General features: G+C 38.8%; 1 protein-coding gene across 1 annotated transcript in view; it reads right to left on the bottom strand.

Moving 5' to 3' along the window:
- The window catches only part of ncanb (neurocan b), a 158506-nt gene that overhangs the window by 105901 nt on the left and 35530 nt on the right, over positions 1 to 17075 (bottom strand). Inside the window, exon 2 of the mRNA XM_008407242.3 lies at positions 13442 to 13524. Coding sequence (XP_008405464.2) covers positions 13442 to 13514 — 73 coding nt within the window. The 5' untranslated portion in view covers positions 13515 to 13524. The remainder of the gene's footprint in view (positions 1 to 13441; positions 13525 to 17075) is intronic.

Raw genomic sequence — 17075 nt, 5'->3', positions numbered from 1 at the left:
TGATTTTACACTAGGACTCACATGATGGGAACACTGCGTTCGCGAAAAGATGTTGGAAAGCCACACATCGCCGACATAAATAAATATTTTCTAACGAAAATCTTAAACTCGTTGACCATGCTTCTCCTGTAGCCTTGCAAATATGTATTGCCATTTTTTTATTTATTTTTTTATAATCTTGAAAACTGCAGGGCTGTACAGTGTGACAAATGCTGCATTTCCAATGAAAAAAAACTCAGTTGTGCTGTTGTACATGCCCAACAACTGGATGACCAAAGTCTGCAGTGATTGTGTCCGTCTTAGAGCAATGACTTTAGCTGAATTATTTAAGATTTAAATGTGTTTTTCTGATGAAGCTTTCCTCAACAGATTCCATGGGCTGCATGACTTTACATCACAGATTTTATGTATTACAGGGGAAAAGAAATCAATCCAAACCAACCTACCTCTCTAAGTAGGATGCTTTTAAGCTATTCCAAGGAAAACTTGCTGGCACGCTCCAGATCCTGGTCCTTCTGCATAACCCAAGAGAGATCGAGCTTAAGGATGTTCACCATGAGGGCAAAATTCATGACCCCCTCAGTTGTGGTAAGGAGCACCAAAAGCCCCAGACCATCCCACCTCTACCACCGTGGTATACAGTGAGTACAGGGTTCTTTCTCTGAAATGCTGTTTTCGTTGATGCCACGTGTAACTGAACACACATTTTCCAAAGTGTATGACTTTAGTCTGATTAGTTCACAGAACGTTTTCCAAAAAAGTCTCGGGCTCGTCAAGTTATTTTCTTGCAATGGTGAAAGGGACATTTTTGTTCCCTTTAGTCATTTTATCTCCTGTGAAAGCCGTTTACCCCGCTCTCTTTCTTATTGTACCATAATGAACACTGACCCTAACTTGAGGGAAGTGATGCCCGGCAGCTCAGATGTTGTTCTTGGTGCTTTTGTGAGCTACTGAATAAGATGATTCGCCACTCTTCCGTGTTTTATGTTTTTTTGTGAATAATTGCTCTCACTCTGCCTTGCTAGAGTCCAAAAGTCATAAAAATAAAACTCCGTCACCCTTTTCAGAGAGATGGATGTTAGTGACTTTGTTTCTCATCTGTTCTTGAATCCCTTTCATCGGGACATGATGCGTTTGGAGCCCTGTTAGCCTGCTTCACGTTATGCTACTTTTATTTCAGTCATTTATTGTTTACACAAGCCTGGAAGCATCCATCCATCCATCCATTTTCTTGCACCCTTGTCCCTTAGTGGAGTCGGGAGGGTTGCTGGTGCCCATCTCCAGCTAACGTTTCGGGCAAGAGGCGGGGTACACCCTGGACAGGTCGCCAGTCTGTCGCAGGGCCTGGAAGCAATATCAGTAATATAAACTGAGTACATGTATTTACTCATCAGCTTACATTTGTCTGACATTAAAATTTGGTAGATTTTCTGAAACATTTAAATGCGACACTGGAACAAAAACAGACGAAATCTCACTTTGTGACAAAAATTTGACAAGTTAGGTCCTTAAATATTAGCACCATATTGGAGTCTTTGTTTATATTTTCACATTTGAGAGCATTAGATCGCGTGAACGTACAATAATCATGTGTCATCCCTTGATATTTGGCCAAAGTGCCTTTGAAAACACACACAGACACACACAAAAAGGCACATGAATAATTGTCACTGCTCATTCGTGCAGCCGTTATGCTTTTTCAGTTGTTCACTGTAAGAGGTTGAGTGCTTCTTCCCTGATAGCTTAACATCAGCCCTCCCATCACATTTTCCTCTCCCCACAGGCGCATAAACACACATAAATATCCACTCCTTTGCTTCTCCTAGTGGCATCGCTTAGACAAGCGCTACTTGTCTAACTCCCACCCCAGCTGGTCTATATTACTTTGGCTGGCAATACCAAACAGGATTTGTGCTCTGAAATGGCCTCTGATTCAGCACTCAAGAGAATCTCAGCCCATCAAGTGAGATGACCTGTGAAAAAAAAAAAAAGAGCGAGAGGGTTTTTGAAAGCACAATAAGAGGAGAAAATAAAAGAATCGGGAAGGAAAACATACAATGAATGACTAGGCTGATCACACAAGCAACTTTTCATCTGATGATGGTTTTGGTATTTGCTCTTTGAAAACGAGTTGTGAAAGAGGTGAACTAGAAATAGAACTGTAGCGTAAGAAAATTATTTAATCTCAATAGGAGTTGTACAAAACAGAACTGGAGCTTGAGATGTCGGTAATTTTGTCTCTTTTGGTGAAACCAAAATGTCCTCTCAGGTTACTGCAGAGAAAAGTTTATTAAGGTGAGCGCTTTATTGTCCTCTGTTTATTTGGAGGACAATAAACAGAGGATTACTTCTTTTTTTATTTAACAACAACAAAAATCTATTCATCTTTGTTAATGTTAAAACCTCTTTCACAAAGATGAAACCCAAGGTAAAACTTGAAGCATTCTCTTCATCAGGCCAGATTCCCTGTAATGCACTTCACTTCTGAAAATTGAATTTATGAACATTTTTCTTTTTCAGTGCAGGTAAATATAAAACAATACGGAGCGAAACTTCGCCGTTGTCTAAAATCTGCTTTTACATGGAAACATTGTCAGAGGCGCAACTTTTGTTTGGTTATCTGTACGTGTGTCATATTTGCAAAGCCAGAAAGTAAGATAACAGAACATAATTTCACTGTACAAATATTCTGAAAAAGATGCTTTTTTTTTTTTTATAAAACAAGCACTTACACAGTGGAGAAAATATGTACTGAAAACAACACTTTCATCTGTGAATATATTTCTAATCAGGTAAAAAGCATTAAATCTGTACAAGACATGCATAAGAACCCAAATATGCCACACATAAAAAGCAACACAAATTAGTTGATTTACCTTCAGCAAAAGTGTGCTAACTTTAGATTTTTCATGTAAAGTAATGCAAAAGGACAGAGTAAATACGTGTTCAACATAGTCACTGAAATTTAAAAAAAAAATTGTTCATAGAAAAGTCTTTGTTGGTTCTGATGCCTTCGAGATATTTCCCTGTATGGAGAAACATTTTGAAATTTTCCCACAAAACCAGTTTTTGTAGAGAAATCAGTCTTCATATCTTAACAGAATCTCATGGTGTTATTTATCATTCAAGAAAATGTAAAGAGACAGACCGGATTATATTCCTCCAGTACCGACTTGTTTAAATATTCTCCAGCAAATCTTCAAAACCAAGAATTGAGCAGTTTTCTACAGCAGTGGAGTCTTAGACAGTAAACCTGCCCAGAAGTCATTGCAATAGAGCGCATTACTTCTTTTTTTATTTAACAACAACAAAAATCTATCTGCTAGTGTCAGGTCTTTCTAAAGTTGTTTGTCAAATGGCGCTTTGGCAACTCATTTGATTAATGTCATTTGATTCATTTTTAACTTCTCTGTTTGAAATCTTGCGAGCACCATCTGGTTGCAGTAAGTTTATGGGGGAATTAGATTCTTTCCACTTCCACGCTATAGTCTCAGAGGTGCTGACAGAAACATTCAGAAGTTTAGCTATCTGTACTGGATCGGTTCTATTTCGTTTGGATTATTTCACTTTTTCTGAATTCTCTCAGACTTTTCGATGCGTAGAAGGAAATCACTTGTCCTTTGTGCCTGCGGGCCTCGGCATTGTCTCCTACCAGTGAGGCACAATGCTTCCTGTGTTTCTGTAGATATAGTCTGCGTACGGCACAGCTATTATTTAAGTAGAAGAAATTCGACTTCTGGGAGTTACTGTAGACACCAGAGCGGATTGGTTTTAGCAGATTTAGTGCAATGTCACTGTGATAGGAAAACAACCAGGTGTTGTTATGAGATGTTCAAATTAGTTTTGCTTAAACTTAATCCCCTCAAATTATTAATACCGTCGCCTCAACTCACTGTCAATATTGCCTCGTGGTGTGATCCAGTTTCAGAAGAAATTTTTTTAAATTTTCTTGATTTTCTTTAACTTTATCCAGCTTTTTTTCTCATGTATTGAACTCTATTAATCATTATACAACTTAATTATTTAGTGCACGTAACTTAATACATTTACTAATTTTTGTCGATTTTTCATATGCGTAAATCACTTGGGCTGTTACTGAAACAGAGAGATTATCATGTAAATATTAGAGAATATCTACAACAAAAAAGAACAAAAAACAAAACACAAGCCTGATGAGAGGTCTTTTAGTAACCTCGTCTTTTGAGAGGACAGATATTCCTCCTGCAGCTTGCAGATAGAGAAACCTGATCACCAAGGTGATTGTCAGCATCGCCTCGTCTTCCTTCCCTTTGTAGATGTATGCAAATGACCAAAAAAAGCTGAAAAGGCTTTGGGTGTCTGATGCCGAGCTGCACACAGACACACGGTGGGCGGCGATGGCATTTTCATTTTAATAGGAACACGAATGCAGACAACCGTTCCACATCCCCCCTCTCCGTATTCTTCTTTTCCTCTTCGGTTCTTTTTGAAAATTCCTGTGGAAATGTTTTTGTGAAGATAAAGACAGAGTGTGCAGAGTCGATCGTTCAAACTGAAGAGCAGCAGAAACTGATCGAGGCAAGCCGCCGCCAATCCGCTCCTTTCGCCTGTGTATCAGCTTATTACGTGTGTGTGTGTGTGGGAGTGTGTTAGCGCAGAAGGATTTGCAGGTCATAAGTGTGGACACGTAAGCATCTGACAGAAGTTTGTCGTCATTAGTTGATCACTGTATTAAGAAATGGCAGCTGAAGCAACAAAACAACCGGACTGTGGCTGACAGTTTGCTTAGAAGTGGTGGAAGTTGATCGCGCTGCTCAAATTAATTCGGATTTAATTAAATGATATTTACATGTTTGTCTTTAAAGATGATGCATCTTAGATTACTTTTTAGACGAGTTAATAAATCTCACAGAAATGAGACATGCTAGATGGGATGATATCAAGAAGTACTAAAGTGGTTGCTAAAAATTTAATGTTGAAAAATTCAGAGAAAAAATATCGAAATTCAGAGGAAACATGTCTAAATTTGTAGGAAAAAAGTTAGAATAAAAGCATTTTCTCAGAATTCTGTGGGGGGGGGGGGATCAGAATTCTGAGTATGAATTTAAAAAAAAAAGAAAGAAAATCAAAAGACAAAGAAAGAAGGTGTAAAAAAAATTTATAATATATATGTACTTTAAAAGAATTAAGACACAATGCAGCACACAATCAGTCTCACTAACACTGGATCAGTAAGCATCAATTTTCTGGTTTTTCCACAGTTTAATCAGATTTATCTGTGGATCATCATCTGCAAGCCACATCCTCACTGACTACCTAAGATAACAAAATCTAATATTATTGAGGACATATTTTTTGCACTATTATACAGTGGAAATTAACATTTAGTTCACGTACAGATAACTGGTCTGTGGTGTGCAGACAGGGAGGTAGAATGATGTCAGTCGTTCTAAATAAGCCTTAATTAACACTCCCTAAAAGAAGAAAAAAAAAGGAACATGGAAGGTAGTGAGGCATGTATAGGCTCTAATGGAATCTTACATTTTACACTCTTTAAATAAACAATAGGTTAGGTTAGGTGAGACTTTATTAATCTGGAGAAACTATGAGGTAGACTGTTGCTCACATACAGACAAAACCATCCAAATATTAGATGAAAAACCTTATATAATAAACACAATAAAAAGTTAAACACTATGACAAAAAGAAACATTAATTTCCTTGTTTCCCACCCATCCTCCTCCTACCAGGAGAGGCATTATAGAGTCTAATGGCCCGTGGTAAGCCTCTCAGTTAAACACTGACAGGACTCTGTCCATGAGAGTGGTCCTCTGCTGGGACAAACCAGTGTTCAGGAGGTGGCCGGTATTGTCCAGAACTGCCCTCAAGTTGGATAGGGCCCTTTATAGGATGGGGCCTCTTTTCCACTAAGGCTTCAGGCTCATCCCAACCACAAAGCCACTGCTCCTAATTAGACGGTCCAGATTTATGTACTGAAGAATCTTGAGTTTGGGGTTGCTGTAATGGCGCAAGGGCAAAGCATGACCCACATATTCTGGCCTTAGTCCTTGTGGCGGTGGTTGCAGGTTCGATTCCTGGCCTGGCGACATTTGCAACATGTCTTCCCCCTCTCTGATTACCCTGTTTCCTGTTGAACTACTTTCAAATAAAGGCCACGAGAGCCAAAAAAAAAAAAACTTGAGTTTTCATATATAGCAAGGCAGTCCTACCCAAGTTACAAAAAAAAACATTTGAGTAAATGTCCCAACTTCTGCCTTCAGTTATTGCAAAAGTACTTGATCCCACTCTTTCAGACATGAGCCAGGTGAAAGTTTGTTTCCCAGTACATTCCCCTAAACTGCAAGGCTGTGTTTGTTTTTGTTCTCCTTGTCTATTCCTCGTCACTTGTTTATTTTGAATCCTGTTTCTCCATTTCACCTCATCACAATTTGTAATTAGAACGCGCAACGTTTTGCTTGTGTGCAATTATCCCGGTAAAGTTGTGAACTTCTCTTGTGCACCGTCATTTTTTGATGCATCTTTTGTTCGCCGATCTCTTGAGTGGTTTGCTTTAGTCTAAAATTGTTTCTCTTTATTTTCCATGTTTTCTTTGCTGCCTAGGGTATCCTGTTTTGACTTTTAAATATATGCCTATTCTTTTTTTTGTTTTGTTTTGTTTTGTCTGCAGTTACCTTCTCTATTCTTCACCTGCCTTTGCGTCTTTCATTATTATCAAAAAAGCTTTTCAACAGTATGAACAATGATGTACGCCAACATTTTAATAACAGCAGCAAGGCAGACTAAGCCAAACATAAATTATACACTTTAAATAATTAGTTTTAATTACCGGTTTTTAATTAATTTTTAAGATTTTATAAGCTTTACTCTGGTAAATGAGATTAAAATGCAAAGTTTATGACTGATTTGCACTGGGTGGAGTATAATGCAGTGCAAGTTCATTCATATTTTGAATCGATAGAGTTTCTTCATCACTCTAGTTATTTTATCTCTTTTTAACTTCTTCTACAACTCATATTTCTTGGCAACAAACTACAATAAAGCTTTAAATTGCCAATAACTGCTTTCAGCTGTCTGTGGGGACAGAGGGAGTTAATCTTTCAAATCAACAATTTCAACTGTTTATGTTTCGAGGCACAAATAAAAGCAACTCATAAGCACCCTTTGTAGGGAATTGACAGAAAACATATTCTTGTTTCTCTTTAAAAGCTTGTACTTAGGCCTGTCACGATAACAAATTTTGCTGAGCGATTGTCTAAAAAATTATTGCGATAAACGACAATATTGTTTTTCAAGACCTTTTGACGCTGATTTAATGGAAATGATTAATAAGGCATGCAATTTCCTGCCATAGAGAGATACACTTAATTTTCAAAAGAACAGATAACACTGGAACTAATAAACTAAATAAATAAAACAACCAAAAACAAAAATAAAATGGATTCTCAGTCTCCATTAACAAAAAACGTACTTGAATAAAAACTAAACAACATAAAGCCAAAGTGGAAATAAATACTACATTCAACCAAAAGAGTGCAAATTATGAAGTCTGTATACTATATTGCCCTTCAGTAATCACTAGATTTAGATAGAGAAGATGGGGACATCAGACTACCTAATGCAGTGATTCACACTACACCATTTTTTTGCCCTTATTTTTCCCTTATGACAATCTTAGATCGTTGGCCGATCTAAGATTCTCGCTGGTGATTTCGTAACCGATCATCCTGTAGTGTGATTTAGATCGTCGTGGCCGCTTCGATCTGAATCACGGGTTTTCCCCGACTGGGAGCGTTAACTCTGAATGTGACAGGTAGCCAATCAGAAAGCGCGGATTCTCCTCCGTGCTTTCTGAGGGGAAATGACGGAGAGGAATCCCAAACAGCTGACACGGCGCAACCCGAAGTCCAGCGGACATCGCAGACGATATGTGGAAACAAGATTAATATTTATTCAACATGTCGTGCAAAGAATATAGAAATGACAAGGGGAGGAGTTGGAGTCAAATTGCTACCGCAGTTGATAAACCCGGTAACTTTTCAGCTGTTCTTCGTTGTGACATAAATAGGCTTTAATGATTTTCATTCAGTCAGGACTTTGCTGACTCTAGCCACATGCATCACAGGTAGATTCTAGTAAAGCATTGATTAATGCCTGATTTTAAAATTAGTTAACTGGACACCACACAGCACGATCGAACCCGATTGAACCGTTATACCTAGGATTTCTGTCTGCTAATGTGTGGTCTCAGATTTTGAAAATGGTTCCCACAATCGGCCGACAACTCCTGTAGTGTGCGCTGGACATTACACTAAGGAAATGAGGAATGGATTTGTCAGTGGAGAGCACCGGAGTTGAGCCTTTTTCGTTCAGTGTCATCAACAGAAAGAAAAAAGGCAGGAAGGGACGATAAAACCGATAATTAAAATAAGGTCGATAGGCTTAATTTATCGCGCAATTAATTGATTTATCGTTTATCGAGACAGGCCTACTTGTACTCTAAACATTTAGTTTTTTATTTTTATTTTTCAAAATGTATGCAGTCTGTGAGGTTAAAATTTTCTCCCTGATCATCGTACAGGTAACTGAAACACCAGCAGAGACACTATCTTTGATTTTGACTCCTAGGATTAAACAAAATCTGGATTTTTATCAAAGAAAACCAACCTAGTTGTGCTTTTAAAAGAGGCGATTAGAAACAGTGTCCTGATGGACCTCTTCTCAGTCAATCATTTAGAATGACTTTGGGTTTTGGGTGAATTAGGGCAGGTATTGAAAACTGTAGTTCATGAGTGAAGAGGACCAGACATAATTAAAGTGATGTAAGTATATGAAATAAGTATTTTTACTTATTTCAGAACATATGACCAATAAAATAGAACAAATTCACGTGGGAGATAAAAGTTCACCACCTGAATGCTCTAAACATAAAATAATTCATTTTAATCTGAGTGAAGTTATTGAACCTGAGAGATCTAGCTCTTATTAAGTGTTAACTGACACAGCACTTTACATAAGTGTAATTGTTGTCACAGAATAAGTCATCAATTACAGTTTCAATGTTGAAAATCTTTTCATTCTCAAAACAGGAGCCAGCCCTCTTTCCTCTAACCGAATATGAAGTCAAACTTCAGCAAAACTCTTAGTCTTGGAGGAGCGACTCCGAGTTTATCATCAGACACACACAAAAAAAATTACAGTTTTGCACCCGACTGTGAAAGCACACACAAGAAACACACGTCTGGCAAAGTACAAGGTTCTGAGAAATCAGATGAAATGAATAACCGCACCGTTCTGCTTTGTCTGATCGCCGATCTGCACACGTCAACACAAAGTGAACACAATCCTAAAGGCGCATATAACATTACGATGGATTCCAACCACCAGCTGTAACTGCCGCTGTTTAATGTTGTGTGTTTGGTCGTGCGCTCGTGTTCCCTGGCGGAAAACAAGCCCGTTCAGAAATAAAGTCTGAAAGCTGACATCCTCTCACACGAGATCCGCTCCCTAAATAGTTTCTGTAGCTTCTCGTTTCCTTCACTTGAGATCCAAGGAGTCATCCTCTCGACTTTTCCACGTCTGCGTTTCCCGTTGTATTTTCCACCAACATCTTATGCTGGATTGCGTCACCTCTAGTTTTTCTTTGAGTCATTTCTATCCCCGTGTGTTATCTACTTTAGTTTTTCCGAGCCTGTACTGCTTGTGAAAATCCCGATGCGTTTCCGTCAGATTGCGGTCGATAAAAATATCTCCGATTCAGAATTGGGTTTGACATGTTGCACTCACAAAACACCTTTGTGTTAGTGTGATTTATTGCTACATGTACAAAAAGGGTAGAAATACAGATTTATAAAGTAAATATAAGTTTATTTCCACTGGAAATAAGCAAAAAAAGAAAAGAAATGAGCAAACAGATTTGTTAAGTGCAGTTCATAGGCTTATGTCTGAAGAGACCGTATAGGGTCGGGTCTGAGATTTCTACTTCTCCCCCTAATTGCTTCCTGGAGACTTCTTCAGAGTTTGTTGTTTTTTGTTGTTTTTTTTTGCAACCCTGCCCTGAATAACTTTAAAACATGACTTTATTTCTCTACAACTTAAAAAACAACTCAGTTTCACAACAACAATTTTAAGCTAGTCAAAAAAAAATAATAGAACTTGAACTGTGTCAAAATACAAACTTCTAGAAAATATGGAAAAAAAAATTAATCAAAGCATAAGATAAACAGTTTATAACCAGATGAAAGTAGATCTACGTCTTCACTATTAATCTTACTAACGAAACTTGAAGGCAGGCTTGAAAACGTAAGTTTAATGCAAATCTGTAAAAGCTTGTTTATGTCTGTACAGAGTTTCCTTCGGTCTTTACTGCGACTTTCACAGTTAAAGACAGACCGCACTGGCTGCTGCGTCTTCATGTTTGTGTTATGAGAGCTCTTTAAATGTGTAAAGCTGCAGCACATAACTTTTAGAAAGAATGTTTTTTTTTCTGTTTGTTAACTAATATTTCCTTACAAATCTCTAAGATCTTCAAAGAAGTGAAACCTTTTCAGTACTTAGGTGACTTCTGGAGGAAACGGGTTTATAAACCCTAAAGGGATTATATTTAAGGTCATCAGAATGATGGGGAGCAGAGTGAATATACTTTTCCCACTTCTACTGTAAACTTATGTTATTTCAATATGACCCGTCATATAAAATCCCATATAAAAACGTTAACATTTGTGATAGCAACGTTTTGGATCCTCTTTCTGATCTGACAAACCTTCGCAGCCACATAGGAGCAGATTTCTGAATATCACCAAGGTATATTCCTCAAGTGCTGCTGTCCAATCAGATCCCCTCAAATCCTCTCTGACCCCACCAGCATGCTCCCGTCTCCTCCACCTCTCTCTCTCTCTCTCTCTGACAGATATTAACCCTCTCACAGCAGCTCTCTTCCCAGCTGAGCCGTTTCAGACCAGGCTGCGCTGGGATTTACACAAACTCCCCTTAAGATTCTGCCGTGACTAATTTTGCACCTTCTGTGGCGTTATAGTGCATTTATCTTGTGTGACAAGCTCCCAACATTTTAAAATTTATAAGCACGATACACAGGCAATGGAGTAGTGGTGCTAAAAGTGCAAGCACAGTATTACCAACACATACACACACGCACACACACACACACACACACACACACACACACACACACACACACACACACACACACACACACACACACACACACACACACACACACACACACACACACACACGTACAAAAAGCTTACCACCCTCACCCCCCTCCTTAATCTGCTCTCTGCGTTCACATCCCACCCTTTTTCCAATTCTGCGCCGTCAAGCGAGGTGTCACGGGGTGAGCTTTAATGCCAGCCCTCCCAGTGGTCCTCTTACCTCCCTGTGACTTTTTGCTTAGCTGGAAAAATAAAAGTGCAAAATCCATGAAGGGGGAGGAGGTAATACAAGGTAAATCAGGATATTGTAACACAGTTAGAGTTTCTTGGAGGGTTTTATACATATTCATATAGACACACATGAAAGCTGATTGGATTTTTCACCGTCTCCGCTCCTGCAAACTTGAGGCCCGAGTCAACGCCGAGAAGAACAAAAAAAAAAAAAGCTACGACGTGGAGCGAAGCAGACGGTCGGCGAGGACACCGGGGAGCAGCGCGGGGGCGTGAAGTCTGCCCTACATACGCAGAGACACATATAGATACACACAGATATCCATCAGCAGCGCGCAGGCGGGGTGCAGAAAGGCCAGAGAATGACTGACGGATGTGAATACTTTCCCCACCCTCCATTTCCCCGCAGAGCCCCCTGGAATAGACAGATAAAACTGCCAAACGGACAGATCGGGAGGCAGCTGGGGCAACCAGATCCTGGGCGCAGATTGACAAACGACTCACAGTTTCACACAAATTCTCTGCGAATGCCCCGGCCCTTGTTCCTCTGCCACACTGTCCTTCGCTCATCACCGTCAGCGGTTTCGAAAGGTCACTCAGACAGACAGGCAAACACACGCAAAATGTCTAGACTCTCGCCAAACTTTGGATGACTTGATGATGTATAATTACATAATTAACATTCTAAATTTCAGCTTCTTTTATTTATTTATTTATTTTTTTTTAGACAAATCAAAAGAAAGTTTAATCAGCTTTCCTCACTGGAATTGGATATAATATCTCTGAGGTTTAATCAGGCCTAACATACATTTCAATTTCTTAGACGTGGCTTAAAAGATAAATCTAAGCTCTGTGGATCAGAATACTTCTGCATCTTCACATCTCATGCTTTTAGTCTCTTCTTAGAGCTGCTGGGATAATCACAAGCCAAACTTGGAGAGATGGGCAATATGTTCATGTGGACGTCTGCCAAGTGTTTAGACAGGAGCAGGAGACACAGCAGAAAATGGACATGCCAGTGTGACTGAGGGATCTAAAAAACTCTGCCTGGTTGGGTTTGATTTGCATTTCAAGCTTTATTATTACCTTTATGGTAAATCATCCTTGAATGCTCCAAGTTTTTTTTTATTTATTTTTTTTTTATGCTTGGCTGTTTTGTTTTTACCAGAGTGACCTTTAATTATGCTAATAAACAAACAAGCAATTTGGCAATTTGGTAGAGGAAAAAATTAAGGAGTTGAAAAGCAATTTTCTTCATCAGCTTTGCACGATGAATAATTAAGTTTGAAAGGAAAACAACAGCAAAGTTTAAAGCAAGCTGTGATCCATTTTTAATGATGTCACTTTCACAGGATTTGAAAAAGAAAAAAAATTCAAGCTCATGAATTGCTTAAGCAAATACATCATGTGACAGCTCTTCTTATTAAACCTCGTTCTTGGTTGGAATTAGACCTAAACGTAGAGTTTCCCCAAAACTGGAAGCTCTACCTTATGTGTGATTTTAAAATGTTAAAATTTCAACATGTGGAGGTCTTATTGAAAGCTTTTTTTTTCTGGTCGAATGGTCATTAAGACTTTGGGCAGTCGGCTGATTTCCTAGCACTCATTATTTACACACAACAGCAGCTGGCTGAGCTCTGTGAAGCACAACTAAAACCCCCAATCTCTTACAAGTTAATGAGGATGCCTTGCAGGAGGGTAACTTAGGTATTGTAGGAGAAGGGTTAAACCATTTAGTCCTTTGGTTACCATGGGAAATGTTAAAGCAATGTGGATTTTTTCTTTTCTTTAATGATGACATTGAAGAACACCTTTCATTCCTCTCTACCAGCCTATAAGTCGAACAGAAAATTGAGACAGAGCAGCATTGTCTTGTTGAACTGTTCAGCTCTTTACCTTGAGCATAGAGAAAGTTAACTTTGAGATGCAGTCGATGCGTTCAGACCTCAACAGCTCAGTTGTTGCCAAGCTACAAAACGAAAATCTAAAAGCATGCAAGCCATTTCCTACAAAGCCTACCCTTGGCAATAAGTACTCACCTGAATCGGCTGTGTGAAGCATTATCAGGGCCAGCAAGAGCTTTAGTCCGTACACAGGCTGCACACCCAGCATCTTGCTGCACCTGAAGGCAAAGACGGAAACAAGAAAAGAGGATGTGAATTCACAAACTTTAGATTTTTTTCTTTCTTTTTTAAGCAGTTTTAAGCAGAGAACTCCAACAGGTCATGATGAACTGCTTTTCACGACACGGGCGAGACAGGACCGTCGAAATTACAATTAAGGATTTGTGTCAAATCCGTTTCCTACTTCACATTAAAGTGTTGCTGGAAATAAATTGGTTCACTCAGCAGTGTTCAAAATTACTTTGTATCCAAGGTGATGAAACCAATAGCAACATGCCATGTCGAAGACAGAGAAAACAACCCGTCTTTCATAGATGACAAGGCTTTAAGGATGCTGATGTTAAGTCGCAAACATTCAAATAGACATCATTCATTTTCTTAACAGGAGCTCATAGTTTGTCACAAGTCATCGGTCCATTAAAGGGGGCTACACTGGGGAAAAACTAGACAAAAAGCCTGCAAAGTACAGCACACGTATCGCGTCAACAATCACCAGCCCATTTATTAAGGATGACTTTTGCATTTACATAAGAAGCTGGAATATCTTGTTAAAAAAAACAACATATGCAAGAAAGAAAAGTTGAAAACTTTACACAGGAAGACGGTACCAAGCAAAGTTTGGTACTTCTCTCTTTGAGTCGATACCACCGACGACACAACCTGGTAGAAGTTCGAAACATTCAGAACCTTGTAAAAAGTATCAATCCACAATGAACCCTTTTCACATGCTGATGTTACAAAAATAATGTATTTTATTGGGATATCACTTGAAAGACCAGCACAAATTACTAACAATTAAAAACTGTTGCCTGTGACACGTTTGTACTGGGTAAATCTTTACAGACTAATCTTTTGCTCATGTTGTAGCTGCAGGTATGATTTTGTGTGTCTGCCAGTTTTGCTCATTAAAAATACCTGAGGATCAGTCAGGTTGAAAGGAGTGTCGGTGTACATCAATTTTCAAGCATTGGCAAAGATTGAGGTCATAGATTTTGGACTAGTCCACTTTAATATTTTAATGTGCCTTGCTTTAAACAGTTCCGCTTAATATTTGGAAATATTGGAAACCACTCTCCAGTTTTTTTCTGCCTCCAGGAGGTTTTTAAATCAAGATTCCCCAGTATTTAATTTGATCCATCTTCCTAACTGTGTCCAACTTTCCTGCTGTGCTGGAGTGGGAAAAAAAAGAAAAGAAAAACATATCCACAGCATCACACTGCCACCACCATGTTTTACTGAGGTGATTTCTGAGTGGAAGTATTTTCACTAGACCTTTAGGGCTAGCAGAGTGAAGAGTTGCTAAATAGAAACCAGTTTTTGCTTTACCCATTTAAACTTTTGAAAGCTATGTATCCTTTTCCATCCTCTTCACAGATATGTACTACTATGTTTTGGTCACACAAAAATCCGAATAACAAAAATACTGAAGTTTGTTTTTGTAACATGCCAAAGCTTTTAAGGCACTGTAAAATGTACTTAATAAATAAACCAAACAAAAGCACAAAAAGAAAGTTAGAGCTAAAGCACAGCACAGACAAATAATGATGCATTTCAACAGCAGAATTGAACTGGCTGTTTCCCAGGCTGCAACGTACCGAGCTAAAGCTCAAGTGAGCAGGAGTATCAAAGTTGCATTGATGTTATCACATAAAATAGAGCAACATTCATTTGAGACTTGGGCTGCCAGAAGCTGTGTCTGCTACGTCTACATAGGATTATTTGGGAAAACAATATGTGTATGTTAAAAAAGCCAACAAGGGACTTTGTTGTTTTTATTTTTTATTTTGTTCCCCCCACCAACTCTTAACAAATACACCGCCTTTGATTCTTCAATGAAGATGCCTAGCATAAAATATACACTATGAAGGGACTATCTCTGCTGTCAAGAGTTGCAAAACGCTTCCTGGCACAAATTTCTTCACAACCTCTCAGGTTTGTGCAAGTTGTCTCGGAGAGTAAAGATAGCAGCGAGCAAACAAGAGGTGGAGACAAACAAACCTCAAGTAATTACCATGTCTGCCTGTGTTTATATATCAAATTTGTTTTGTTTGTATGTGACTATCACTTAATGTGCGTCTCACAAGAGGCAGCCGGCGGAGACGAAATTAGTTAAGTCGGCCTCTGAGCTGCGGGCCGCGAGTGTAAATAATGAAGACGGCACCTCAGGAGACGGAACGGGCCGCCGGAGGCCGCAGGGCGGGGAGGAAGGAGGTTTCAACAGATGGCGGTGCAGAAGGTGAACATTACAGCCGGTGTCAGCTGCAGCGGTGCTGAACCCGTTTGACTCTGAACCAAAGATACAGCCAAGGACAAAAACACTGACCCGATACAATATAACTACTGAGTAGCAGCCGGGGGTTTTCAAACTGGATTTCTTGCTTTGAATTCATAAGCTGAATTGTCAATAAGGAAAGCATTGATAATAATAATAAGAGCCAGTAGCTTTCGTAATCCACAGATGGCTGGTATACTTTTACTTTCATCAATGTTTGTGTTACTTATTTATTTTTTTATTGTTTGTTTTCTTACTTCTTACCATCTCGGTTTTTCCCTTGTGTCAGTTCAGTTAGTCATTGCGGTTAGTATTTTGGATTTATTTATTTACATTAATGCTTCTGTTTATCATTTTATTAGGTTGAAGTTTTTTCTTCAGCCCTCCTTTCTCGTTTCTCTTGGTTTTTACTAATTGTTTTCTCCTTACCCTCAACCTTCCTGGTCCCCATCTCAGCTGATACATTTTGCCTCACCTGCCCATCCGTGCTCCGTTCCCCAGCTGCAGCCAATTACCGGTCACTTGCTCCCCTTTCCACTCCCTCCACAGTGAACGTTGTTCTCTACTGGCTCCTTTCATTTCGCTCATCTGCCATCCTGTTTCTTGAATCCTCCGTTGTTTTTGCCCTGCTGCTATCTGCCTGGCTCGATTTTTTTATAAGTTCTCCATTTTGCTAATAAATTCTATATGTCCATTTGAGTCTCCAGTCTGCACTTTGGTCCTCCTCTAAATCCACTCAATATGACAGTAACTTAACAAATTGAAATACAGATTAAATTCAATTTGTTTACATGGCATCAATTCAGAACAAACATTACCTCAAGGCACATTATAAACTTGTCCAACTAATGCCCAGGTTAGTAGAAAAACACAATAAAATTTGTCCAGTGATTTCTACTACAATGAGATACAATTCAATCTAGTTGTTATTATAATGCAACAATTTAGTTGATAATATGCCAATAGCTACAAAGTTATCTGAGCAAGTCCAGCTGTCATTGACTCTGCAGCAATCCCTCATGCTGAGATCCAATTTAACCAGAAGGGAACTAAGCAGAAGCCAAATAATATTTGTTTTGATGGTCATAGCACCAAGTAGAGCAAAAGAAAACGGCAAAAACAGAAGTTTTTTTCCATTTTATTTTCTCATTTCCGTGTGTTCGATTTATCGCTAAACGATTTCCTCAGTGGTGCATTCAGTTTGCCTTTGGAAGTCAGAATTCTTGAGCTACACGTCAGGAATAATTAAAAAACAAAAATAAAAATTCACAGTAAAAA

This window comes from Poecilia reticulata, chromosome 4, assembly GCF_904066995.2.
Source record: "Poecilia reticulata chromosome 4, P_reticulata-male-v2, whole genome shotgun sequence".
Taxonomy (NCBI): domain Eukaryota; kingdom Metazoa; phylum Chordata; class Actinopteri; order Cyprinodontiformes; family Poeciliidae; genus Poecilia; species Poecilia reticulata.
This window is presented reverse-complemented; position numbering and strand designations above follow the sequence as displayed.